Here is a 26612-nt window from a genome sequence, read left to right as displayed (position 1 = left end):
ATCCCAGTAGCTAGCTCGGGATATCTGCATGTACCTACTTACATGCGTGGGCGGGTGTTCGTCCGTATGTTACATGTGAGCCCGAAGCCTCCTCCCTTCTTGACGATTATTCGAGCCCTAGGTGCTAGGTGCCAGGCGAGGTGGAAGATAGATCCGGGTTATGCTTGGGGGACAAAGAAAAAAGGGATCTGATGACGCATTGACCCCGTTCGCCCCAGACGAGCGGGATCCTGTAAATCCAAGCGAAGCGTCACGGATGCTGGCACCTTGACTGACACAAGGTAAACTTGAGCGCCGTACGTCCGTTCCATCACGGGCGGTGTTTCTTCCCATTGGCCTTTGTCCAAATAAGCAAGTCGACTTTTGAGCACCGGTTCCTTCCTACTTGCGCACTACGTATACCTAGGCACCCAACTTATCCCACTTTGTGTTTTAACGCTGCCCGGCCCAGTAGATTACACTGCGTCCATATGTGCTTGGGCATAGTAGCAGTAAGTAGTAGTAGCAGTTGTAGTACGCGAATCATGTCGAGCGGGCAAGCGTATGTACAAGTAGTAGTAGTTGGAGATGTATCATCTAAGATGGCTTGATATATGCTTATCTCCGTTTCGTTTCACGGGACGCCTTGCTTGCGGTTCTCCAGTTTTTGTTGTTTGGCGTGTTCTACGTAGCATTCTAGAGACTTGCTGTTCTGGGCCATCCCGTTGCTGATAATCCGTCGATAATCACGTTGTCCGGTCGGATTAGCCAGGATGATCTCTGGCGCTCATTTTGAATTCCAGAGGATCTAACCTGAAGACAACTAGGAGTGCTACTGTCATCAACTAGCCCCGCTACAGTTGAATTAGACCCCCATAAAACACATGTGGAACGCAACGTAACGGAACCAAGTTACCCAACATTAAAGCCGGGACCCAAGCAAGCATAGGCAAGCTCTCTACAGCGGCTTGTGCCTCTCCCTACATTCTCGGACTGGAAAACAAAGGATGCCGCCTGGGCAGAAGCCTGGGCTGCTGGCTGGGGAGGCGCCGAGCATTAGGAGGAGAAAAGGCAGAATGCAGATTGCAGAATGGAGGCGTATGATGTAAAGCAGAGGGAGCTCTGACCTTACAACAAGGCACATTTGAATACATACAGTGATACACCCCCAATGTCAACCGAAGGACGAGGCGACATCCACCTGCCACCCTCCATCCGCCCTCAGACTAGAGAAAGGCAAGGTTTACACCCATACACAGGCACGTTTCTCCTCCAGCAATGCAGCAATGCCGCAGCCTTCGGCCTTTGTCGCTGAAACTCCTTCTCAGACCCTACCTAAACGACACGACACTACTGCCAGCCAACCAGCCAGCAACGCCAACAGACAACGGGGAAGAATGAATGAACGAATGGGTGAATGAGTGAATGGAGAGATAACAAAGCAAATGCCTGTCGATGTGCTGTCGAGAGAGGTGCGTGCATTTTGATGCGTGCATGCTACTTTGCTACTTTGAGAACGTCTCCCGTCGAGAAAGTGCTTTGCAATGTCGGGTTGCACAAGTGGTACCCGTTTCTGCTCTGATTGTCTCCCTGCATTGGCCAATCACAGCTCGGAGAGCCTCCACTTCTTCCTTCTGCCGGTTCCTCAGGGTGGGCTGCTATTGGTACTGTCGCTGATGCTACTGCTATTACTACTGCTACTGTAACTAGAACTAGTGGCCACGAACCGTAGGCGATTGGCACTTGGACGCCCCTAGGCCCCTGGATTTGATCGGACAAAGCAACAGAACAAGCTAGGTCTAGTAGGCCAGTCTGCCAGTACTGCAAGCAAAGGCGAGCAGAAAGCAAAATACTGGGTTGAAAGTAAAAAGGGATCGTCCCCCCCAAAACGTACTGACCGGCCTCCCTGCCTACCGCCGCCCGCCGCGCGCACCACCTCCTCCATCAGCCATCCCAGTCCCAGTCCCGTCTTATTCGTGCTGCCCTGCCTTTTGCTTGCCCGCCTGCTTGCCTGCTTGCTTGCTTCCTCCTGCCATTCCCCAGAAAAGAACCCAACCAATCTACTTCTTGTTGTTGTATTCAATTCGACTCAATCTTGGTCGTCGGCCGTGGAAACCAATTCATTGAATTTCATAAAACCTGTCGGGTGATCTCCTAATTTAATTACCGGCCTTCTGCAGTCAGTCTCCATCCATCTCTTATCCATCTAGCACAGTCAAGTAGCCTACACCGACCTGGATCGTTCGCTCGTTGTTCCCGTCTTGCCCGTGTTCGATTGTGTTACCGTCCAACCGAATTTCCAGCTTTCCCTCTCCCAACCACATACCTCACTCTACCACTCTCACAACAAACACATCTCTCTCCACTCCTTGACAACCTAAGAGCCGTTACCGAGTCAAGCAACATCGAGACCGCGTCTGCAGCATCGAGTCTCGAGTTTCTATATACTGACGTCGACCTCGTCGCTTCAGTTCAAGTTTGACCACCCTTTAATTGTCGGTCGCTTTATTCTTCTAATAATCAACCACCCTTTTCGCCTCCTCGATTTCGACTTGGTCGCCCACACATAGCCACAATGGCCTCAAAGGTGAGCCCATCCCTTTCTTCGACAACAAGTTGCACGACCTGAGTCAAGGTCGCCGCGCACAGTTTTCGCCCAGATCGACGGCATCGAGCATAAAGCTTATTCGGAGCCGTCGCTCCTCACCTCTCTGCATTAATCGGCAAAAGCTCACATCATGTTGTCTTTAGTTCCTACGAGAGTACAAGTTGGTGGTAGTCGGTGGTGGTGGTGTCGGTAAATCTTGCTTGACCATCCAGCTCATCCAAGCCCACTTCGTCGACGAGTACGACCCGACAATTGAAGGTACGTCCTCGGCATCTCTGCTCTACCCGACCCCTATCCCCTAGTGGCCATATCCTACCGACAAACTGGCGATGGCCACAACAAGATTGGTCACCGGGTACAGCTCTTTCATCGATTGAACAATTGCTCACAAGACTGTTCTGTCCAGATTCCTACCGCAAGCAGTGCGTCATCGACGATGAAGTTGCCCTACTCGATGTTCTCGATACCGCCGGTCAGGAGGAATACTCGGCCATGCGAGAGCAGTACATGCGCACTGGTGAAGGTTTCCTGCTAGTCTACTCGATTACGTCGCGACAGAGTTTCGAGGAAATCACGACTTTCCAACAACAAATCCTGCGCGTCAAGGACAAGGACTACTTCCCCATGGTTGTCGTAGGAAACAAGTGCGATTTGGAGAGCGAAAGAGAGGTTTCGAGACAAGGTGCGTGCTACAGATTACCCGACCATCCGGGACAATTTCATTTGGATACGAGCTGACACGCGACTACAGAGGGCGAGACGCTGGCCAAGAACTTTGGTTGCAGTTTCATCGAAACATCGGCCAAGTCCCGCATCAACGTTGACAAGGCTTTCTACGATATCGTCCGCGAGATTCGGCGCTTTAACCGCGAGATGCAAGGCTACTCGACGGGCAGCGGTGGCAACGGCGGTGGCAACGGACCCTCGAACAAAATGGAAATGGGCGAAGGCGAAGCCGAGGCTGGCTGCTGCTCCAAGTGCATCATCATGTAAATGGTGCCTTGGGGAATGCAGTACCTTCTTGAGGCGAACACGGCTCGCGTGGCGATTACGTGCTATCCAGGCTGTTATGCTCAGGGAGGGTTGATGATTGATTGCGGTGGTCAGAGAGCGATGAGGTTGCCAAAGGCTGTTGCAAAAGAATTTGAACGAGACCATTCGATACCCGCAACACAGAAGCTGCTTTTCTCGGCAGCAGTAGCCACGGCTAGGGAGGAACGAGGTTGCACACAATCCGGTTTATACGAGGCAAACAAAAAAGTCTTTGCATGGAATTCGGAGTCGGGTCATCTCTTCCTGTAATTTTGGGAGTTTTCGACGTGTTTTCGCCAAAATATGAGAACTGGGACACGCGTCAAGTCATATGGAAGGAAGGACTCATCTAGGGCGGGATGCTCGCCTTATAAGACAGCACACAGTCTTCACGGACCTCTGCCAGGTTTCCTTTTTTCTCTCGCAACTACACATTTTTACTACGTCCTGACATGGGAAATTTTTCGATATGGGAGACGGTTGGCATGCTGATATGAAGAAGCCATCGAAACTCCCGGGGACGATCGTTCGGTCGCGTCGCGGTGGTGGCATCTACCACCACTCCCCCTTGCTATTTCTTTTTTCATATTCTCAGTCATTCCGGCAGTGGTTCGTTAAGTCGTAGAATTCCCAATTCAAGAGCTCAGGCGTTTGGTTCTTTTGGAAAATACCTCATCTTTGCTCTCGCTTTTCGTAGTACTTGTGATGTTTCGTCAAATTGCTGTCTGTTTTCCCATTTAACTGCGTTATATCATGTACGCGAGAGGTGAAGCGGCCGTGACGGTGCCATACTGTGAACGTTGGCACAGGTAGCTGAGCCGCTACTTACCCAACCCGACCACTGTTTCCACTTCGACTTCGTTCATTGTTGTTGCTTATGAGCAACCCAGTCAGTGGTTTGAGTTGCTAAATTATTGAGCCTGATCTGCACCAGTTAGTTGCTCTAGCGATTCATCGCCGAACACCAGCACCATCCCCTGCTCTCATGTGAAACAAGGAATTACAATCTAAGAACATCGATTGTGAAGTCCTGGGTGACAAGAGCCGCACTCCTCCAGACTGACCCCAATAAGATGTGTTAAATCACACACCAACATACTCACTTCCTTGTCTGTCGCCTGGCCAGACCTTCAACACACCCTACCACTGCACACATACTACAGAAAAGACCTCGTTTACCAGCGCCCGTGTGAGCACTACCAGCTCTTTCGGTTTGTTTGTGATCGCTTTATACAACACATTTGTAGGCGACTGCGCTTCCTGTTCGCCAGGCGAAAAGGATCCCAAGACCAGTCATCACATCCCCCTTCCACCATCACATATCCTAAGAGGAGTCTCAACTATTCTCAGATTGAGTCTCCAAATCTTTTGGATACACACCTCACCATGTCGCTCCAAAACTCCTCTCATCAAGATGAAGCCGACCCATCCCAGGTACTTGATGATGTCCTAGGTAGCCACGCGAGGCTTACCAGAGAACGGATTCGTCGCTTCCACCAGCTGGTGAACATCCGTCGCCTCTCATCTCAAACCGTACCGGCAGAGTCTCGTTCATCTGTTTCAGATGCCCATGCTGACGAGCTAGGCGCGGACGGCAAGGGATCGGACCTCGACTACATCGCAGACATGGACTGGGGCTCGCCTCCTAGTTCGGCGATTCCTATCGATCATGCTGACACTCCGCTAAACCCACAGCCCATGAACATCGAGGGCAACGTCGGCTTCCCGCAAAGCCCAAAGCCCCTTCTTGAGTTCAAGGACCCTGGCCCTATACCCAGCAAGGCAGAAGTACAGCTTCGAGTACATATAGGTCATGACTTGAAGCGAATTCTCATCAACTGGCGCCTCTTCATGACTCACAGGGAGGTCGAGTTGCAGCTGGCGGAGAAGCAGCTCGCAGCTCGTTACAATCCCTACAACGAACTCGTCCAGCATGTCACTTACACGCCCGTCGAAAGATCACCGTCGCCCCCGCCGGCATTTCCCTTCTACCCCCAGAACAAGACACCATTGTTCGCCGATGCCAGCACAGAACCCGTGATGCCCCTTTCACTGATTCCGACGGAGCGCCTCTGGGCTAAAGGCGGGCGCCTGGAAACCAGATATGACGCGACCGAATCCGACGATCCGCTGACGGGCTTTTGCTCTGCTGCGACGGGTTTCGTCATCGACGGTGATCACGAGAACAGACAACTCTGCGGCAAGCCCTGCCAGGCCGCTGAAGACCCCGAGCACGGCGGCATCTGCGAATCGACCGAGCACCACCCCGGCGCGCGGGTCTGGGTCTGCGACGACCACGACAAGTCCGGCCGGCACGAGGCGACGCACGACCTCCTGAACCTGGCCACGTCCCTGCGCCACTACGCCTGCGCCGACTGCTGCTGGAACATTGAGAACGACGAGACGGGCCAGTACCTTTCCGGCACGGGCTGGCACGTCTTCGAGGTGAACCCGCTCCCCGACAGTTTCGACCCGACCATCACGATCATACCCCCCTCTGCCACCAGCACCCCCACGACGCCCACCCGGTCCCCCCCGCTCATCGTCGTCGTCGTCATCGTCGTCGTGGTCCGAGCCCGCCGACCCCATCGTCCTCGGCAGCCGCCACCTCGCCCGCAGCATCACTAGGTGTGCCTGCGCGTCCAAGGTAGCCGACCGCCGCCTCTGCGCCCCGCACCGCCTCGAGGCCATGACGCAGCTGCACCGCTGGCACCCGTCGACGTACGCGCTAGAAAACTCGGCCGAAGCCTCGCAGAAGCGCAGAGACATCGCGCGGGCCTGGGCCGCCTCCTACCCGCCGCCGTCGGGCCAGGGCCAGGGCCAGGTTCCAGCCGCCGCCGGGCCGCAGGCGCTGCTGGCGGTCGGGGCCAGCTGCCCGCTGTGCCCACGCAGCCGCCGCGGCATCCCCGTCGACCAGTTCGGGTTCCGGGGCCCGCTGGGCCGTGAGGGCCAGACCGTCGCGTGGGTCTGCCGGGCTTGCTTGGGGGTCGTGACGGGGGCGGTGGCGTCGCCGGGGTGGGTCGAGAATCGCTTCGTGGATCAGCGCTTTGTCCATATGGGGCCGGTTACGCAGGATTATCCCATGTATCCTTTCCCCGCCTCCTCTCTGGATCGGGCCAATGCGAAACCATCTTGAGAGAGGTGCGGCGATGGCAAATGATTGAGGCTGGAGAAGGTCGACGTTCCCAATGTCCAGCCAGTCATCCCCCGACGACGTCAACGAAAAAATAAAAAGAAATAAAAAAAAATAGCAATGACTAAAAACAACAACCCTATTTTGGGGTTCTTCCTCTTCTTTCGAGCCCCGAAGTCCCGAATCCCGAAGAGGCTTGTTTTCAGCTGGTATAAAAACAGTGAGGCGGATGGAATCAGCATTGGGGGCATTTACTTGGAGGCTGATGAGGTTGCGGTCTGACGTTGCAGAATCGCGATCAAATTCTCGTCTTTCGGGCCCGAAGCTCACCAGCGCCTCTTCCTCCTCCGTAATGAGCAACCCAAGCGTTACCTAGGTTTTGGATCCGCTGGCCATGAATAGTCATGAACCTTGGCTTGTTTGATTACAGTTCACAGCATTTGGCATGCAGTGATGAAGGGGCACACATTCACACAATTCCCTAGCTTATAGATAGAACAGGCTGGCTGATGCATTGACATCAAGGTATGATGAAGAAGGGAATGGCGGTTGAATACGAACAGCCTCACTCTTTTTGTGTCTCATGTCGAGACGTATTCCTTTGTCTACTTTGAGACCAAAGCATGGCATTAGGCTGGAGACGAAGTTTGACATAGAAGCAATGATACTGTCTAGGAGGCCCTGCGTCTTTTCCTGTGCTGTGCAATTTGTGTTTCGCAGTCCCTTTCTACTCATAAGAACTTTGGCACTGGGTCACATAGAACAACCTAGTGGTATCATCATTCCACGCCAGAGAACCTGCTATGATCCCCAGTGATTTTAATTTCTTGAACATGCTGATCTGAAGATTGGGGAGGGTGTCCTGTGGCCATTTGGTGTCCTGTGGCCAAGACAAATGGCAACATATTGCCTCACAACCGGAGAAGCCGTGCGCATCCAGCAGACAGGCCCAGACCCTTCTATTGTGGAAAACACACAGCTGAATATCAAGCCACCAGTGCTACCCGGCGTCAAAGGTAGTGGTAACTTTGGAGACCTAGATAGGTACTAGCCGCCGTACAGGTAGACCGCGCAGTCTATCCCAACAACGACTGCTGACGCATGATCCGTTCAGTCCACCGATCCGTAGAATCCGCTATGTTTCAGAATATCCGGTATGTCTTTGCTATCAAAGAATCAGAACGTTCTAGCAGCGGCATATCCGCACGAATTGGGCAAAACTGCACCGGAAACAGATTGCTCACATTTCTAGCTTAAAATCATCAGCACAGAGTTCAATTTTACAGCACGCGAGCTAAACACACATAAAACACTGTCTTGTATCCATAATTAGTACAGCTGTTCAATGCCTGAAGCCTTCATTTCGAACACCCTGTCACAGTGAAGGACTTCCCTTCGGTTGTAGCGTAGGAATTGAGCATCTATGGAGCAGAAAGCTGGTGAGTATTAAGCGATTCATGACCTGCCTGGTAGCACCACAGGAGATTCTTGATTGAAGTGCGTATACACCCACTTACTACCCAAGTAGTAACGTAACTCAGCCTATCCCAGTGACTGTGCTTGCCGCCAAAAGATGGCTACGGCTCCTTCCGAAGGGTGAGACCTTTCTCTGGATTAGAGTGCCCGGGGGGCTCCTCCCGGATGTATGCGGCGGCGCATATGGACCTGAACAATGAACTAGAGGGGGGCTGTTTCTTTGGTCAGCATCAAACGACCGCCATGCTCATCTTACCCTCCATCTGAATTACGGCGCAGCAATACGGCCAGCGTCTATGGCACTAAACCCCATGGGGAGCTCCCCGAGCGGAGATATTGAAACACCGGCAGAAGATGAATATACGCACAAGTTTCAAAGCTGAGCGTCCCCTATGTAATCTGATTCCTTTCGCCATGTCGCGACTTACAGGAGGCGGTGTGAAATTAGTAGGGGCTCGCTTTGTCATAGTTAAGTATCAGCCGGTCTGTGAATGAAAGACCAGCCGCCAACATGGCAGTGTAAAGCCGCGCGAAGTGCCGAGCAAGCGAGGGGACTTGTGGAACATAGCATACTTAAACACACATATACAGTGGTAATGCCGAGCCGAGCCGAGGCTGAGTTCCTTCCTGTCGCTTGTATTCCTCGGCGTCGCCCACAGGGGTGGAAGGACGTAAGCGCGGGCCCGGGGATCCGCCCACAATCTCGGCACCGAGATTCCGCCCCCATCCCGGCTGAGATGCGTCTTGCTGATCTCGCGCATCGCCAGATTGGTCAGATTGCCGCTGGCGACTGGGGTTCCAGGGTTCAAGCGGATTATGGGGTCCCAAACAAATGGAACACCCGCTGCGGGCTGTGAACAAGAGGGATGGGTTGTTGTCCAAATATAGAGTTGGAGTCGAAAGATGCCTATACGCCCAGCCTCCTAAACCAAGTCCTTTCCATATGCAGCCCTACGACGTGTTTTTACAACATGACGATGCGACCATCATGTGGCATTTCTTGTAACTACAACACAAGTATCCGTACCCACCAGGCTCATAGGCTCATCGGCTCATTGGTGAGGCGGACAGCTGGGAGAGACCTAGATCCCAGCCAAAGCCAAGGTCTCGCTTGACCCTGGTCCATGTCGCTAGCGTGACCCTTTCGAAAATTACCTAAGCTATTGCTTATCCTTGCTCGGCAGAACATGGATGTATAGCAAAGCGACGGTGTATTATTAGCTGCACCAGCCTCCTAGGATGTGGCAGTCCAAGCAAGCGACCATCGTACACTAGGAGGCCGTATATAATGAAATACAGCTGGTGGTCATAGTAAACCGTGTAGTTAATAATAGAGGTCGAGATGTCCTCTGACTTGGGGGATCTTTTCTCTCTTCTTCCATTCGGCGTCTCAAGTGACGGGCGTTTCTGGGGCTGGACTCGGGACGGAAGGACCGCTCAAAGGTAATCCCAGCTAGGCACACACACACACACCGTCGTATGGCTCCTTTTGGTATCGATTGGCCAGACCGGACACGATGACATAGCATGGCGCATCTGACAGCAGACGGGCGGTAGCACGAACAGGATAAGCAAAGCAAAGCCTCATTCATGTCTGTTTGGGTCCTTATTCACCCCAGCTCTAAGACCTGGCTCCTCGTGCGCCACAATGTGCCTGGCTCTGGGGTAGCTCTCCCACGGCAGCGTAAGCAAATTGCGTAGTTTTTGGAGCCTGCGTAACTTGACCCGGAGCCCATGGGAACGAGACGACATAGGCCTCTGCTTTTGGACTATGTTCCAATCGATCTTACAGCTTCACTCCTTCCAAACTTTTGGCTCTCTTCTAATCTCTGTCCCCAGAGAAGGACGTACTGGTTGACCTCGGCAGCCCTCGGCCTACGGCGAGGTTGGATACGATGGTTATTGGTCGCAATACGCGTCTTTGTTCCTTGAGCCTCACCTGTGTCATTTCGAGAGGGCCTATCGACCAACCAGGGAAGGCACCGTTATCCCAAACCAAAATATCAACATGCAAGCCACATCCGGGAGTTCCATTTACAAGAATAGTGCAAAATGGTAAGCAACGGGTGGGACACTCAGCGTTGATTATATCATTATCCGGGAGTTGAACGCTGAGTATTTATATCGGCACTTATCGAACCCAAGCAATGGGAAGCTGTACGACGACACTGCCCAACCCGACTATCACCGTTTCATGTTGCAAACTTCCTTTTGTCGTTGACCGACAGTCCAGCGTCAGCGGCTACAGCAGATATGCCACCCTCCTCGAGAGCCCATGCCAACCGGCAATGGCCACAAGTGCGAACACTTGGTAGGCAACCTTGCCATATCCATTGCTCTATTACTCATAAAGCGTAGCGCAATTTGAGCAGCGATTCAGGCAGCTCTACATGGGTGCCTGTCTCCTACCCGAAGAGCAGACGTGGCTTCACGCCGTGACCGAGAAATTCGGCACAGAAATCACTCGGGACGGTTTAGCCTGTAAGTGGTTCTACCCCTCCCCCTCTCCCTCTCCCTCTCCCCTCTTTTTTGCAATTCATCTTGAGAAACAACACCCTTAACAAAGAGCAATGGCAAACAAACAAACAGGCTGGACGGCGTCGGACCTCGTCGAGTTCCTCGCCCTCACCCTGCCGGAGCCGCTCAAGACGGACCTCTACATGGCCAGCCTGCTGCTCCAGCGGTGCCTCCTCCGCCTCGGGTCGTACCCGTACCCTCAACCGGCCCGCCCCGGGCCTGACGTTCGAGACCCTGAGCGTCGCCGTCGCGATCCTGCTGCAGAGGTACGACGAGTCGGCCAACCCCGTCGGCGTCACCGGGCTCATCTACGAGCTCTTCGAGACGCAGGGCCGGAGCCTCGCGGTCCTCCTCTTCCAGAGCCTGCGCACCTCCAGCACAACCGAAAGCAGCAGCAGCGGCGGCGCTAGTCGCAGCAGCCACCGCAGCAGCCATTCCCGACGGACCTCCGCCTCTGCCGCGTCTTCGTCCTCGTCGTCCGCATACGCCGGCCAACCCCGCACCGCCGTCGACGACGAGCACCTCCTGCAAGCCCACCAGCTCCTCCTCAACTGCAACCACCGCTACTCGGACGCCGACCCCACCGTGCTCGAGTTCGGCCCGGCCCTGGTCCCCGCGCACGAGCTGCCGTCGCCGCGCGCCGCCGACGTGGCGGGGCACATCGTCCACCGCGACCAGTTCCGGTCCCTGCTCAAGCTGCTGCTGTACTGCGAGGCGCCGCCCTACGGCCTCGACGCCGACGGCGTGGCGCCCAACGCCGACTGGCGCGAGCTCGAGGCCGCGGCGCAGGGGGTGCTGGCGCGGTTCCTGGGTGGTGGTGATGGGGGTGCGTGGGGGGTTGGGTGGGGGGCGTTTGAGATGGGGTTTTTGTTCATGGCGGTATGTATAGACGTTTCCACGGCCTGATTCTTCTATGATTTGGTTCTTTTTCCCTCTTATATTCATATTTTGTCCTTCTACTTGCATTGCGGCTTGAAAAGCAGAGTGTTGGCCAACTTTACAGGAGACTTGACTTGGCTAACGCAGAAACCTTCCAATAGCCCCGTTTGATGACCGGGCTGGGCAACCTTCTCAGCACCTTCGTCCTTTGTCCTGTGGGCATGGACCAGATGGGACGACTATCGCGAGACCGCATGATCGCGGTGATACAGCAAGCTATGTCGGCTCCGATCGACCCTATGTACAACGCCTATTAAGGCGCTGGAAGCCTGTTCCAAGGGGGTTGTGTTTGGAAAAAGGTAGAAGGAGATAGAGTTACGAATTAGACTTAGAAAAGTGCAGGCATGGCATTATGGATCAACACAACATCGTTGTAGATTAGGATGGATTTTCATGGGTTTCTGAGGGAAAACTCGACCGGCTATGGACAAAATGGATGATTCAACATTCTCCCGTTACGACACATTAGACCCTTAGGGTTTTTAAATACATGATGGACAATAACCATTAGATAGACGATGGAACTATATATGGTACACTATTCTGTGTCAAATACCGCCGTATCAAAGCCGCCTCCTTGAGACATTGCTGACTATTTCCACCATCAAACGCCCTGTATAATACATCTCGTAACAACTCCCCGCCAAGATTGCCACAACACTATATAACACATACAAACTCCCTCAGACTTTGTAGTTTATAGGCCTTCTAGGCCGTAGGTTGTACACGCGTACTATTGGGGTGGGCCTGGCTCTGGTTCGTTTTGAGATGCCCCGTATCCGATTACTGGATGACGAAGATGCAATGACTGAGGGCGCTCCGCTGACTTTAGAGGATGTTTTGGCTCCAGACACCACGTCTGCAGATCGGGCGACTTTGGGGGCCGCGCAGGTAACAGTCACAGCTCTGGCTGGTGACGGACTGCTCGGAACTATGGGGGCGTCGTCTTCTGATCCGTCATTGAGGTCGAAGGTGTAAGTTTCTTCGTCGTCATTGTTGCCATTGTCGACTGTAGGTACTAGCTTCCGTTAGATAGACCCGACTCAGAAGACCAAGCTCCCCTGTGTGTGACCTACCTGCAATATCACTGCTGGGCGGCGTGGGCATCCCCCTCTTGCGTTTGCGAGAAACCACATTGAGATCATCATCCACGTAGAGGGTCTCCGCGGGTTCCGTCTCGGTATCCGTAGCAGTGATGCGATTCTGGAAAGCAGCCCGCTCATTGTTGAACCTTTGACGCTCCTTGATGACGGTCTGGGTCAGCACGGCAATAGCCATATCGCGCTGTGACAGCATGCTTTTGAGCCTTTCGGATTCGGCCTCGAGGCGCTCCATCTTCTGCGTCCGCGCCGTCTCCTCCTGCATCATCCGCTCTATTGTGTTCCGGCCCGCCTCCATTCGCTTCCTGGCCGCCGTGAGGGCTTGCTGCATCCGGTTGTCGCGCTGCCGCTGTTCCTGGAAGAGCCGCCTCCTCGCGGTTTCGGCTTCCTCGTGGTCGTCATCGTGATTTCTGTCCAGCAGGTCTTCGTTGCGCTTGGTTGTGGCCGTGTCCGGAGACATGGCTATGCCGGAATCTTCGTCTTCGTACGGCTGCGCCATCGCTGCAACTTGATTTTCTTTTCTTGGTTTTCTTTTAGGGAGGAGATAGAAAGGATATAATAAAGGTTAGAAATGAGTCGAACAAACTTGATATTATGATTGTTGCCTGGCTTTGAAGGGTTTGAAGTCCGATGCAGTGATTTCATTGGTGTTAGTGCCTGAATTGATGTGTCGTGATCCCATAGGCCCCCAGGGTAAGGAATCCATAATTTACTGCAGGAAAATCTTCACCTATGCCCAAACAATCAAGATTGCCCCGTATGGTTCTTTCTTTCTATCTTTATACGTGTTTCTCTAGGGCTTCTGACTTATGATACACACATCAAAGGGCCCAGATGCTTCACTACGGGTTTCGCTCATTCCATTTCCGGTCGAAAACGTTGAGTGATCGTTGCGCTTTGCACTTGTCAGCCTGGCTATTCTCGCTGCCTTAGGGCGACAGGGGGACATGAAAAGAAAGGAAAAAGGGAAAGAAAACACACCTGAGGGTACCACATCGAGCGCTTTGATAGATCGGTTTAGCGGTTGGCTGAGCATGAAGACTGCCGAACTGGCCACATCCTCAGCCAAAAGTGGCCTAAGTTAATGAAGTAGTTAATGCAAGCTCAGAATCAAGCAAACTCTGCAAGAGACGAATGGGCGACAACCGCCACTTACTGGAACCCTTTCATAAATTCATCATACATCCCCCTGTCAAACCCGACCCGCTGCTCATGGAAATGCGTTGCCACGACCCCCGGCCGCAGCGCCAGCACGCGGATGTCGGTCCCGCTCAGCTCGTTGCGCAGCGCGTTGGTGAAGGCCTCCTGGAGGGCCTTGTTGGCGTGGTAGACGGCCTCGCCCGGGAACGGCGGGGCCTCGAGGGCGGTCGTCGAGGTGATGTTGAGGATCGTGCCCGTGCCGCCGTTGCCACGGGGCAGCATGGCTTGGTTCAGGACCGCGTGCGTCGTGAACATGTAGCCGTTGACGTTGGTGTTGTTCATGGTTACGATGTCGGCGATGCTGAGGTCGGGGAAACGCGCTGGCGCGCCTAGAGCCAGGCCAGCCTATGGCATTATTAGCCGAGTTGCCCCCTGCGTTCAGGCAGGGCCGAAAGTGGGGGTGGTTACATTGTTGATCAGGATGTCGATTTGCCCGGCCTCTTTCACTGCTTGCGAGACAGTCTCTTCGACGGCCTGGTGGTCGCTGACATCTGTAGCATAGAAAGAGCCTTTGAAGTCTGGGTGCTTCTCTGACAGGGTCTGGATCAACTTCTTAAGCTTGTCCTGTGGAGCTGTCAGTACTAATACATCTGGGGATATAAGCGTTCAGGGGCCTGACCTTGGATCGCGAGATGAGTATAAGCCTGGCCCCCTCTGCGGCCAGAGCGTGTGCAATAGCCTCGCCAATGCCCATGGAGGCACCCGTCTTGTCATCTCCACGTTAGTTCCCTGGGTCACAGCCGAGCGAAAGATGAGTTCTCTTACAAGCATGACGACCTTGCTACTCAAAGACATGATAGCGAATAACGTAGGTTGAGATTTGTGTTGTGATAACTCGGGAAACCCTTCAACAGTGTGGAAACACAGGTAGAGTGATGCCACTCCCAGTGCCATTTATGTAGTTGTCACGTCATCGGCTGACTAATAAGCATATATGACGTAAAGGATATCCTCCTATTTTAATGGAGTATATCACCCTGCATTATGCGAGGGTCAAGTTTTGCCAAGTCACCGCCGTCTAATAGTGTACAAAACTCGCAATCACAGCTTCAATATCACATCCCATATCGAAACTGAAAGCTTCTTAAATTGCTTTCATTTGTATTGGCCAACCTCTCCTATGCAGTTCTTAATGAACCTCATATGTACAAAGCGACCATTTCCCTGGTCATCGACCATGGCGGCCATCTTGTCATGTACCCCCTTTTGATCAGATATCAACGAGGGCGCCGAGCGCCGCGCTCAGCACGATGGTTGCCGTCAACACCCATGAAACCCTCAGAAAAGCCGTCGGTACATTTCCAGACGGAGCCCAGTCGCTGTAGATGGCCGGCGTGAGCGTTGCCGTTGGTAGCCACCCTTGTCCAGACCCGTAGCTCGAAAACAGCGTGGACATGGAGTAGCTATTACGACTACCAGAGGCGGTTCCAAAGGTAAAGGTCACGTTTCCTGCGATCGTCGTATTGGGCGTCATCCGGGTAGAGTTCCAATAAGGCCCCGCTGTCGGTTTCGCGGAGCTGGGTGGGACCTTGGTGACGGCTGGAGTTCTTGTAATACCTGGGGTTTTGGTTTGGGGTTGTAGTGAGTCTTGGTTGCTTCCGTCGGTTTTCACTGTGGCAAACGAGCTGCCGTAGCTGCCGTCGGATAGATCTGTTGGCCTTTCCGAATCGGGCGGGACATTGGTAGCGGCTGTGGTTATTATAGTATCAAATGTTGTGGATTGCGGTGGTGACGACTCCCCGTCGTTTTCTGCTGTTTTCGCGGGGACGATCTGGCTACCGCCGGGTATGTAAGTTGGCCTTACTGGATCAGATGAGCCATATGTAGCGTCTGGAGCCGTGACAGCGCCAGCGGGGGCGTTTGTTTGTATTGGTGGCGAATCTAAGTTCCCTTCTGTTATTGTGGTCGTCGTCGTCGTCGCCGGGACGAACGGGCTACCACCGGATGGATACGTGACGATCACCGTCAGCGGCTGTGCGCCGCAATACGTGCACGTTTCGACCGCGACCGTGAAGCCGTACGGCACCGCCGTCGGCGTCGCGAAGACGGGCAGCGACGACATGCCCAGGTAGGTCTCGGTGATCGTGTAGGGCTGGTCCTGGAGGCCGGTCGGGCAGAGGACCGAGAAGGTGGTCGTGTACGTGCTGAGGGCCGTACACGTGCTGCAGTCGCACGCGGCGCACGAGGGCATCGTGTAGGACACCGTTCCCGGTCGCGACTGGGGGCCGTTCTCGTTATGGGGCGGCTTGCCCCCCGGATCCGCCGCGGTTCCAGGGGTCTCGGTCGGCGTTGCGATGTCCAGGCATTCTGTCACCACGGACGTCATGTACGATAGGAACTGGCCGTCTACGGCACCAATGAGTCCGCATGATATTACCGCCTGAAGCGATAGTGAAAGCCACATGGCGTAAAAGCAAAAAAGGGGGCGCAAAGTGTTCAATGCTACATAGAAGATATCTCTTCTGATGGATTGAGATATCGAGTACACGGATATGTTGTCGCCATGGCGGTCCATCCCTGTCGCATATTCTCTCTCACCATGCTGTCACGCTGAAGCACCTTTGTTGTTTACTCCATGCTCGTGCTGGCATGAGGACGAAAGCAGTTGTCTTAGATTGTGCCGCAAGGGGGAATAGGGGCGGAGAGTCCCCACCCCATGTGCCGGCGATGGCTCCGCGTCAAATCAAGCAAGTACCGCGGCCGCTGGAATGTCTTGCGGGAAGGAAGTTCGATCAATATGTCGGCTTATTGGTCCCCGGATCGCTTCGCGCACCCTGAATCAAGGTTATCTGAGACATGGTGGCGTGGTCTCTCTATGGTGGCGTCGGGCGACTGGCTCTAGGCCTGTGACAATGTTGACACTTGGCGTGATAAACAAAATTACCAGCAATAGATGGCTACTTGTTTTATGGGAGGTCCTGCTGGCGGATGTCGGCAAGGTCACCCAGCTCGAGGCATCATGCGGTTCTACCGACTTCATGTTCGCACGCCCTGGATGCACTGGAGCTGGATATTATCGTCCCTTCGGGGGGAAGTACGATGAGGATCCATTTGCTGCTGTACTGGTTCCTCGCGGCGTCCAAGCTCGATAGAGCAGGATGCGACCAACAGTTGCTCGGGATCGAGGACGCACGGGATGACGCGAGCGAGGGTGCCAAGTCCATCTGCTACACATACATCACCACCATCCTCGTGACGATCACGGCAGACCCGAGCGACACTCGCGACGACACGACAGCCCAGCGGTTTTCATCAGCGTTCTATTACCCCGACTCGCAGGTGAGACAGACCCAGACTCGAACTCCGGGCCAGGCCGGGAACGACTTGTCGTCATTCGGCACTTCCGAGGCCCCTGGAAACGGGATGAGCAATCATCTAAACCCCTCGATTATTCCGACTCCTGATGCTACGTCAGTCGCCAAGACTGGTGACGAGTCTGATGCTTTTCTATCCGCGGGAATAACGTCGTCAGACAATCCTTTAACCAATCCGCCCGATACCAGTCGCGGCGATCTTGTGAGCACGGCCGGTACCGAGACCGAGACAAGCCCCTATGGGACCTACACTCAATCCGACGCAAGTCTCGGTCGCGATCCTATAGCCCCCACATCTGCGGCCGAGGCTATCCCGACGACGACGCCGGGTCAGACAAGTGGCATGGATAGTGGTGGAGCCAGCAATACTGGTCAGGAAAGTACGGAACTTGGTGCCAGCAGTACGCCGAGACCTCCTGGTGGTTCTGGCGATGCGAGCTCGAGCTTCTTCGCAACCACAATAGAGACGATAGGGCCTACCGTGTTGAGCCCATCGATGGCGAGTCGAGCGAGTGAGACTAACCCAACAGATGCAATCATGTCCACCTCGGAGGAAGGTCCGGCAACAACTTCTGTTGGCACAAGCTTCCCGGCCTCGACGAAGATGCCCGGATCGGAGACACCCTCTCAGGGCCCAACCAACCCCGTCTCTACGTCACAAGCAGTCACCGAAGCCACGTCCGACCAGCCGTCCTCCATGACTACTCAGGGCCCATCAAGCGCAACCGCGTCCCAAGTCATCCTAAGCATCGAAGCGATCGCCAGCTTCGGCCCAGCCAGCCAAACCCCTCGGTTGCGTCCCAGAGACGAACTGCGGAAGCGCGACGAAGACCCGGGCTTCGTGGGCGACAGCCGAGACCCCAACCCGGACAGCTGCTCCAACGCCGTCCGTTTCCGCCAGAGCAACGGGCAGCTCCAACGACGCGGACGGCCCGTCTCGGTGGACCCGGGGGTCGACTACATCGACCTCGCCGACTACCCGGGCGGATCCATCTCGACGCTGTTCTCCGTCGTCGAGGATAAGCTTCAGTGGGACAACGGGGCGTTCTCTGGGGGCCGGGCGGCTTTTTGCCAGGTGGGCAATGAGACGGTGTATGCGGTGTTCACTGACGGTGGGGGGCCTCGAGACTGTTCGCCTGTTGTTTTGGTGGTTTATAAAGGTACCGAGATCCTACTTGGACAAGTCCTATTGGCTAGTCTTCTGGCTGCTGCTAACTTTTCACAGCGAGCCAGTGTCAGGATGGTGTCATTGTTGGTGTTTCTAGTAGCGCATCCACGACGGATGCTGCCACCTCCTTCCCGGAGACGGAGAGCACCAGACCAAGTACTGAGACAGAGACACAACAAACGCCACCAACTTCGGATGCATCAGTCTCTGGTGGAACCCAGACCAATACAGGGGGGTCTTCCATGGAGTCTTCTGCTGACGGTACTGCAAGAACAGGAGCAGGGGGCGAATCCACTGGACCTATCTCAAGTGGTGGATCCACCTCGGTATCTGGGCTCATTTCGTCCGCAGGATCTGCCAGTCCGGTTACAACCAGCACCGGATTCGAACCTGGTGCCTCGGCGAACACTGGCACGGATGATACTTCAGGCTCACCCTCCTCGAGTAGTGGCCCCATCTCTGGATCACCATCACAAGCCCCAACATCCTATGCAACGGGCAGCAATGACCAGAGCGGTGCTACGTCAGCCAGTTCCGGGCCTGATACTATCACTGCCACAAGACCATCCGACCAAGGAGCGTCGACTATACCAAGCGTTGTTACTCAGCAGTCAGACTCTGTTCAAGGTAGATACATTCATGTAGACAGGGTGTAGTGCCACAGACTAACAGCTTTTTCCAGATACGATTACGGGTAATCCATCTTCAAATAGTAACAGTCCGGGATCGGACTCTCCAGATCAGGCAAGCACATCGTCGGCGACACCCGTATCCAGGATAACTTCCAGTCCACCAACTTTAGAAGCTTCATCTAGTCCACCATCTTCCGAGGCTTCAACTGACTCAGAGACAAGCCTCTCTTCAAACGCCGGGACGGGGGTGGACCGGACCACAAGCGACTCGCCCTCGCCCTCAAGCATTACAGATCCAAACAATTCATCCCAGGGTGTCACTGGAACCGATGTGACCACTCCGGCAGAGGCAATAACAACATCTACTCAAAGTCCCGTATCGCAGTCGGAGACTCTTGGCAGCTCGGACCTCTCGGGGGCCGTGGGTACTTCCTCCTCGACCGCGGTGAACAACAACAGTGGGATTAGCAGTGTTGGTAGTTCAGAGGAGCCTTCGGCGACATTTGATTCATCAGTATCTGGTGTACAGAGTATAAGTGGCACCGAAGTCGGCAGTAACACTCCGGATTCATCAGTCGAAACAAATCCCACAGCAACTACGAGCGCTCAGTCCACAAATGACTTTTCCAGTGATGCCCCATCTGAAGCAGCAGGTACAAGCAGTATCGCCACGAGCCAAATCGTGACTGAGACAGGGGAGACGGGCTCAGCTTCGGCGTCGGATGCCACTGGTACATCTCAGACAACAGCGCCCACCTCGTCAGATAGTGCAACATCTAGTGCCGACCAGGACTCGTCATCATCTCAAGATATCAGTACAGATGCAGGTACTGTTACCGACACGGGGACTACTCGCCCCACCAGTAGTGAGACATTAGACACCGCCAATCCAGCAAGCACTAGCATATCAGGATCTGAGTTGCCCCTGACCACATCCTCTGAGGAGCAACAGGACACAACCGCTACTTCTTCCGCTTCTCTTGATAGCAGCTCTGAAACTGATTCAGGGACCTCGGCCATCTCCACAACCGCCGAGGGTACCGCGACTAGCCAAACAGCCATCAGCTCCTCGACTTCGGGTTCATCTACAGGGGGTAACGAGTCCGCAACTACGGACCAGACTGATGGAAGTACCACAGATGCATCATCTATCACTCAGTCAGATTCTGATACCGCGGTGTCGTCATCTGTGCCTGTTCCTACCGACCAGGACACGTCATCGGCGCTTAGCGATACGAGTAGCACAGACTCCAACGATTCCCCTAATCTTCCATCGACAACGCTTGTTCCGTCTCAGACCGCAGCTTCGCCAACAACATCATCAGATACAGAAAACTCGTCATCATCAGAGTCAACTGCAGGCGATGGCGCAAGTTCTTCTGGGACATACCAGCCTACAGAAAGCAGTAGCGAAATAGGGGTAATAAGTGGATCTGATAGCATGACCAGCAGTGTGACGGACTCGAGCTCTGCTCAATCGGACACAACAGAATCGCCGTCCTCCATTTCCACAGATGACGAGGCCAGTTCAACGTCTATTCTGTCATCCAGCGCCGATATTACAAGCGGTTCAACAACTTCTGAACCTCAAGGCACACTTTCAGCTTCACAAACAGATAGTGTGACGACTGCAACGTCTGTCGATTCTACATCAACATCTGAGATAGAGTCATTCTCGAGCTCCAGTATCGATACCGTGGTCACCAGTGATAGCTCTGTGGGAACAACCACTGCATCGTCGCTGGATTCGAGTATCATAGTATCCGACCAGAGCTCTGATTCTGGTACAACAGAAGCTTCGACAATTTCGACTTCACCAACTGATAGTGCGGCAGCTACAACATCTGCAGAATCTATATCAACATCTGAGACTGAGTCTCCAAGTTCCAGTCTCGATCAAGGAGTCACCAGTGATAGCTTTGCGGAAACGAGTACTGCATCATCACCAGCATCAAGTAACGCCATATCCGATCAAAGCTCCGATTCTGGTATAACAGCAGGAGCTTCCACAGAATCATCTACAAGTCCAGATAGTAGCGATACCGCCTCCACCTCGGACAACCCCTCATCCACACAGGACGATCCTTCGACCATCACCGGCACAGAGAGTAGCCTTTCTTCAATTATGGAGTCGGTGTCAACTACGGATGGTACGGAATCAACTGATGCCTCGTCTTCAACGACCACAAGCCTCGACACCGGAACCTCCACCAGTTTGGAAAGTAGCTCCATTATCGATCAGACCTCAACTACACCGGAAATATCGTCGTCTAGCACTGATGTCGCCTCGGAAACCACTCCAGAACCAACATCTTCCGCTGATGATACCAGCTCATTCAAGGACCCTGCTTCGTCATTCATAGAGACCAGTAGCGTAGAACCTTCAAGTGAGACGGATTCGAGCGCCAGCACCGAGCCGTTGACTATACTCTCAACGGGGCCATTAACTACCACGTCTACAAGTTCAGGGACATCCGAGGAAACTTCAATAGTATCGACTGTGCCAGAATCCAGTTCTGATTCATCCTCAGAGTCCATCCAGGAGTCAACGTCTTCCGTTGATGATACCAGCTCGTCCACGACTCCTGCTTCACCGTCGATTGAATCCAGCAGCGCAGAATCCTCGACAGAGACGGAGTCTTCCATCAGTACCGAAGTGTCAACTACGAACTCGGAAGCATCGCTGACTACTACGCCCATACGCTCAGGGGCATCATCTGGGCCAATCTCAATAGAGTCGACGGCATCGGACACTAGAACTGATTCATCCTCTGAATCCACTCAAGAGTCGACATCTTCCTTCGAGAACATCGACTCGTTCACAACCTCTGGTTCATCGTCCCAGGAAACCAATACAGAATCGTCAAATACTTTTTCGACGGAATCACCAAATACCACATCTACAGACTCAGAGGCGCCCGAAACCACGAGTCTGCCAAGTACGACAACGGATAGTTCAATTTCGGTGTCTGATCCCCCAGCTACCGAGACCATATCCAGCAGCGGATCCAGCGCACAGCCCGACTCGAACTCAGACGTCTCCGAGCAGTCGTCTACAGCCTCTCTTTCCAGCGACACGTCGATGTCAGACGTCGAGACATTGACTACTGACTCGGCTACTCCTTCAACTAGCAGTTCGGATACATCTACTCAGGCATCTGAGACAGATTCGACTACCAGCTCTGGGGATGCCACTTCTGAGTCTGATTCTGCCACCTCTGCAAGTAGCGAGCTCTCAGTGGCTGATACGGCAACTCTCTCCACCGGGGATTCAAGTGAGACATCAAGTACGGGCTCAGCTCTGTCATCGGGCAGCAGCAGCTTGGACATATCTACTCAGACATCTGGAACAGACACAACCTCTGAGTTTAGCGAGGCTACCAATTCGTCTGCCTCCTTGACAAGTAGCGAGTTGTCCGTCACTGATACGGCTACTGTTTCCTCAGATCAGATCACCTCGAGTCAGCCAGTGGAAACAAGCGGTAGCATCACGTCCACACAGACCGACTCCGACTACACTTCTGCCACCTCCGCGACAGATACAGACAATATCTCCACCTCGAGCAGTGCCTCAACCGACGAGAGTAGTACTGACAGCTCTACGGATACACCTGTCTCCACTACTACAGCCAGCGAGTCGACCGAGTCTAGTGTGAGCATATCTTCAGGAACCGATTCAGACTCGGCAACTTCGGAGTCTCCGTCAACCACTGCTTCGTCGGAATCTTCCCAAATAACTTCTACTTTTGATGCAGCTCAAAGCGGCGACTCGACGAGCTCATCGTATCCTAGTGTAACTCAAAGCAGCGATGATTCTAGTGTTCCGCCGACACAGAGCTCTGCCAGTTCCGAAGTGAGCTCGAACAGCGCGACCGCTTCAACGGAGTCATCGGAGTCGTCGTTTTCGACTGCCTCTGAGAGTCTGACAATTACCCAAACAGGGTCCGCAACCGAAAGCTCTCAGATCTCGTCGGCAGAAACAACGTCTAGCCCCTCAGTCGATAGTAGTACAACCAGCTCAGCAGAGTCATCAGAGTTGTCATCGGCTGATTCCGGGAGTTTTACATCCACCCAAACGGGTATCGCAACCGGAAGCTCCGAGGTCTCTTCAGCAGAAACAGCGTCTGGCTCCTCGGTGGAAACCAGTCCGACCTCCACTCTTTCGACTCCTGATACATCTAGCTTCGTAACATCAACCTCATCGGACTCGATATCCCAAACCTCCAAGACAAGCTCAGGTACGGATACTTCATCGTCAGAATCAGGGGCTTCTTCGTCGTCAACGTCGGACATTCCCACCTCCTCGACAGAGGACGCCATTTCATCGTCAAACTCAGCGTCTTCTATTTTGTCGACGAACGTGTCGCCTTCGTTACCCGCATCGGATTCCACATTCTCATCGACGTCGGCCTCTTCAACACTTACATCTGTTGATACGGATACCGCCGCCTCAGGAAGCGTACCAAGCTCGACCTCTGCTATTGAAAGTCCTACATCTTCCTCAAGTCAGCTGTCAAGCGACTCCATTACCCCTTCGGCCACAGCAACCGGTTCGGATTCAAGTTCAAGCGTGTCGACGGTGGCAAGCTCATCGAACAGCTTGGTCTCGTCGACGATCTCTACCGCGAGCCAAAGTGAAGAGTCCACCTCACTCGCCAGCAGTTCCTCGAGCATATCGGTATCTGGAGACACGTCTACTAATTCTAGCGACCTTAATACTTCTTCGACTACTCCCAGTATACAGACGACGTCTACCACAAGCAGCAGCCCTGTTACCAACGCATCTTCCATCAGCGGCAGCTCTGATATCAGTACTACCAGTACAGCTTCCTTCAGCGAGTCTGCGACAGTCACGGCTTCTACTAGCAGTTCGGTCGACAGTGGTTCCACAAGCAGTTCTCCCGCCCCTAACGCTACGTCTAGCAGTGCTGGCAGCTCTGTTGCCAGCATATCCTCCGCCAGCAGCAGCTCTATTACCGAAACTAGTAGTGCAACTTCCTCCGGCGAATCTGCCACAACCACGTCTACTATTAGCAGTGCTTCCGGCTCGCTCAGCTCTTCTAGTAGCGGTGTCCTCGATAGTAGTTCCACTACCGTTTCTCTCGCCCCGAGCTCTGCGTCTGACACTACCACCAGCTCTGTTGTTGGAACTACCAGTACAGCTTCATTTAGCGGTTCGATCGCGACTACGTCTACCATCAGCAGCTCCCTCAGCAGGAACTCCGGCGACAGCATTTCCGCAACGAGCACTTCTCTCCCTGCTAGCTCTACATCCAGCGGAACTCCTGCAACCAGTCTTACTTCCAGCGGCATACAGTCGTCATCATACAGTAGCGGCGGCTCGAGCTCTTTCAGCGAATCCGTATCCAATACTTCTCCTACAAGCTCTTCCCTCACTAGCGGATCCGTCGCCACCACTAGCTCCAGTATGAGTACACCTCCCACCACCAGCTCTTCTCCCAGCAGCAGTTCCCTTTCAAGTAGCGACACGCAGTCATCATCGCCATACAGCAGCAGTGCCGGCTCGATCAGTACCAGTACTGGACTTCCATCCACATCCTCGGTAGTGTCTACTGCCTCGTCGGCCTCCGCGGGCTCAACTTCTAGCATACCCACAGCGTCACCTTCGACTTCATCCAGCCAGCCGAGCTCGAACACAGCCACCGCCAGTACCTTGCCTTCATCAGGCACCGTTTCTTCTTCGCCGTCGTCTTCGTCTGATGTTGCTTCTGTTTCAAGCTCATCATCCCCCATCAGCAGTGCCACGGCGTCGACATCGGTATCACCAGCTTCGACAACCTCCACACCGGTCTCGCCGACTTCCACCAGCTCGGCTTCGGCAACTCTGTCAAGTCTTACAACGGTTTCGGCTAGCACCACCGCCTCCAGTGCCACGGCGGCATCTGCGTTTAGCACGGTGAGCGCAACGTCGTCTTCCGTCCCGAGCTCGAACAGCGCTGGTGGTTCGAGCAGCACGGGGGCTTCGGTGTCGACTACTGCCTCGTCTCAGTCGTCGGTGGGCTCAGTCACCAATACCGCGTCCTCGGCCTCCTCGCCATCCAATTCAGCCAGTAGTCCTAGTGTCACCACGAGTGCGACTAGCGGCACTCTTGCGCTATCGTCTCAGATCTCAACTTCGTCATCTTCTGGAGTCTCTTCTACTGCTACGTCTGCTACGTCTGCTACGTCTGCTACGTCTGCTACGTCTGCTACGTCTGCTACGTCTGCTACGTCTGCTACGTCTGCTACGTCTGCTACGTCTGCTACGTCTGCTACGTCTGCTACGTCTGCTACGTCTGCTACGTCTGCTACGTCTGCTAGCATCACCTCTAGTGCCTCATCGACGAGCAGCCTCAGTGCTTCAACCCAGACCAGCTCAGCCCAGGTCACATCCACCCAAAGCATACCGAGCCAAAGCACATCTACCCAGAGCGCGTCTACCCAAGGTACGGCAACGCAGAGTACTTCAACGCGAAGCACGGCCACGCAAAGCACGTCCACTCAGGGCACTTCCACACAGAGCACGTCAACATTCAGTTCTGGCTCTTCTGTTGCTACATCCACGTCGACCGTTTCATCAGCCAACACCGTCACATCAAGCGCAAGCGTGACAACACTGAGCACTATCAGCCGTACAAGCAGCAGTATCACATCCTCCACGTCTCCCGCATTCCCGCCCTGGACCTGCGACCCGAACGGGTACGTGATCAAGTCGCAGACGTCGGGCTCGTCCACCGTCATGTCCCTAATCAGGGTGAGCATCACCGCCGCCGGAACCCAGACATTGATCAAGCAGAGCGTGGGCACGGGCGCCACCATCGACGCCATGGGCTACAACGTGCTGGACAACTACGTGTACGCGGTGCTGGGGACGACGCCGGGCAACCTGCTGCGGATCGCGGCCAACGGCGACTCGCAGACGCTCGGGACGCTGGGGCTGACGGCGGCCGTCAATGTGGGCGACGTGGACGAGAACGGCTACCTCTGGACCTCGGTGGACGGGAAGCAGTGGTGGCAGTTCGACGTGCGGCCCGGGTCGGCCACGTTCGGGCAGGCGGTGGCGAGCGGGACGGCGACGGGGGCCGCGGCGCCGGCGTACCCGATCCAGGACTGGGCGTACGCGCCCAACGCGGCGCTCGCCTCGACGGGCCAGAGCGCGTGCTGCCTGTACGCGCTGGGCTACGACGACCCGCTCAACCTGGGGCTGATCCGGTACAACACGTACCTGCTGCAGTTCAACCGCACGACCAAGGCCTGGGCCACGGTGATCAACTACGGCAACCTCGCGGGCGGCATCCTCGGCGGCAAGAGCGTCTGGGGCGCCATCTACGCCGCCGACGACGGCTTCCTCTACAGCTCCGAGAACAACAGCGGCGAGCTCTGGCGGTTTCCCCTCTCCACGGCCGGCGGCGCCGCGCCCAAGAAGATCACGACGGGGCCGGCTTCCAACAACGACGGCGCGCGGTGTTTGAAGGCGCAGGGGCTGTGATTTAGTAGAGGCAGGCATGGTGATT

The 26612-nt window shown here is 54.5% G+C and overlaps 7 protein-coding genes across 7 annotated transcripts; 4 read left to right on the top strand and 3 right to left on the bottom strand.

Moving 5' to 3' along the window:
* Positions 1-2554: 2554 nt before the first annotated feature.
* On the top strand, positions 2555-3580 carry PG985_005143 (Small GTPase superfamily- Ras type; the record flags this gene model as incomplete). Its single annotated transcript, XM_066824912.1, has 4 exons — positions 2555-2566; positions 2731-2845; positions 2994-3269; positions 3339-3580. 4 exons carry the CDS (start codon positions 2555-2557, stop codon positions 3578-3580), a joined length of 645 nt encoding a protein of 214 aa, XP_066688072.1.
* Positions 3581-5005: 1425 nt separating this feature from the next.
* Positions 5006-6755, top strand: PG985_005142 (uncharacterized protein; the record flags this gene model as incomplete). Its single annotated transcript, XM_066824911.1, has 2 exons — positions 5006-6187; positions 6267-6755. The coding sequence occupies 2 exons, from the start codon at positions 5006-5008 to the stop codon at positions 6753-6755; spliced, it is 1671 nt and encodes a 556-aa protein (XP_066688071.1).
* Positions 6756-10236: 3481 nt separating this feature from the next.
* On the top strand, positions 10237-11941 carry PG985_005141 (uncharacterized protein; the record flags this gene model as incomplete). The annotated part of the gene is made up of 5 exons (XM_066824910.1): positions 10237-10283; positions 10582-10709; positions 10818-11011; positions 11076-11624; positions 11786-11941. 5 exons carry the CDS (start codon positions 10237-10239, stop codon positions 11939-11941), a joined length of 1074 nt encoding a protein of 357 aa, XP_066688070.1.
* A 426-nt stretch (positions 11942-12367) lies between these two features.
* PG985_005140 (uncharacterized protein) lies at positions 12368-13283 on the bottom strand (the record flags this gene model as incomplete). Its single annotated transcript, XM_066824909.1, has 2 exons — positions 12368-12693; positions 12761-13283. 2 exons carry the CDS (start codon positions 13281-13283, stop codon positions 12368-12370), a joined length of 849 nt encoding a protein of 282 aa, XP_066688069.1.
* Positions 13284-13577: 294 nt separating this feature from the next.
* On the bottom strand, positions 13578-14779 carry PG985_005139 (uncharacterized protein; the record flags this gene model as incomplete). The annotated part of the gene is made up of 5 exons (XM_066824908.1): positions 13578-13860; positions 13941-14329; positions 14393-14548; positions 14604-14690; positions 14750-14779. 5 exons carry the CDS (start codon positions 14777-14779, stop codon positions 13578-13580), a joined length of 945 nt encoding a protein of 314 aa, XP_066688068.1.
* Positions 14780-15194: 415 nt separating this feature from the next.
* PG985_005138 (uncharacterized protein) lies at positions 15195-16388 on the bottom strand (the record flags this gene model as incomplete). The annotated part of the gene is made up of 1 exon (XM_066824907.1): positions 15195-16388. The coding sequence occupies one exon, from the start codon at positions 16386-16388 to the stop codon at positions 15195-15197; it is 1194 nt and encodes a 397-aa protein (XP_066688067.1).
* Positions 16389-17023: 635 nt separating this feature from the next.
* On the top strand, positions 17024-26587 carry PG985_005137 (uncharacterized protein; the record flags this gene model as incomplete). Its single annotated transcript, XM_066824906.1, has 3 exons — positions 17024-18390; positions 18524-18530; positions 19484-26587. 3 exons carry the CDS (start codon positions 17024-17026, stop codon positions 26585-26587), a joined length of 8478 nt encoding a protein of 2825 aa, XP_066688066.1.
* Positions 26588-26612: the final 25 nt, after the last annotated feature.

Source organism: Apiospora marii (genome assembly GCF_038362585.1).
Source record: "Apiospora marii strain CBS 49790 chromosome Unknown utg000003l_segment0_segment0, whole genome shotgun sequence".
Taxonomy (NCBI): domain Eukaryota; kingdom Fungi; phylum Ascomycota; class Sordariomycetes; order Amphisphaeriales; family Apiosporaceae; genus Apiospora; species Apiospora marii.
Note: the sequence above shows the minus strand (reverse complement) of the source record. Positions and strands in the feature narration are given on the sequence as shown.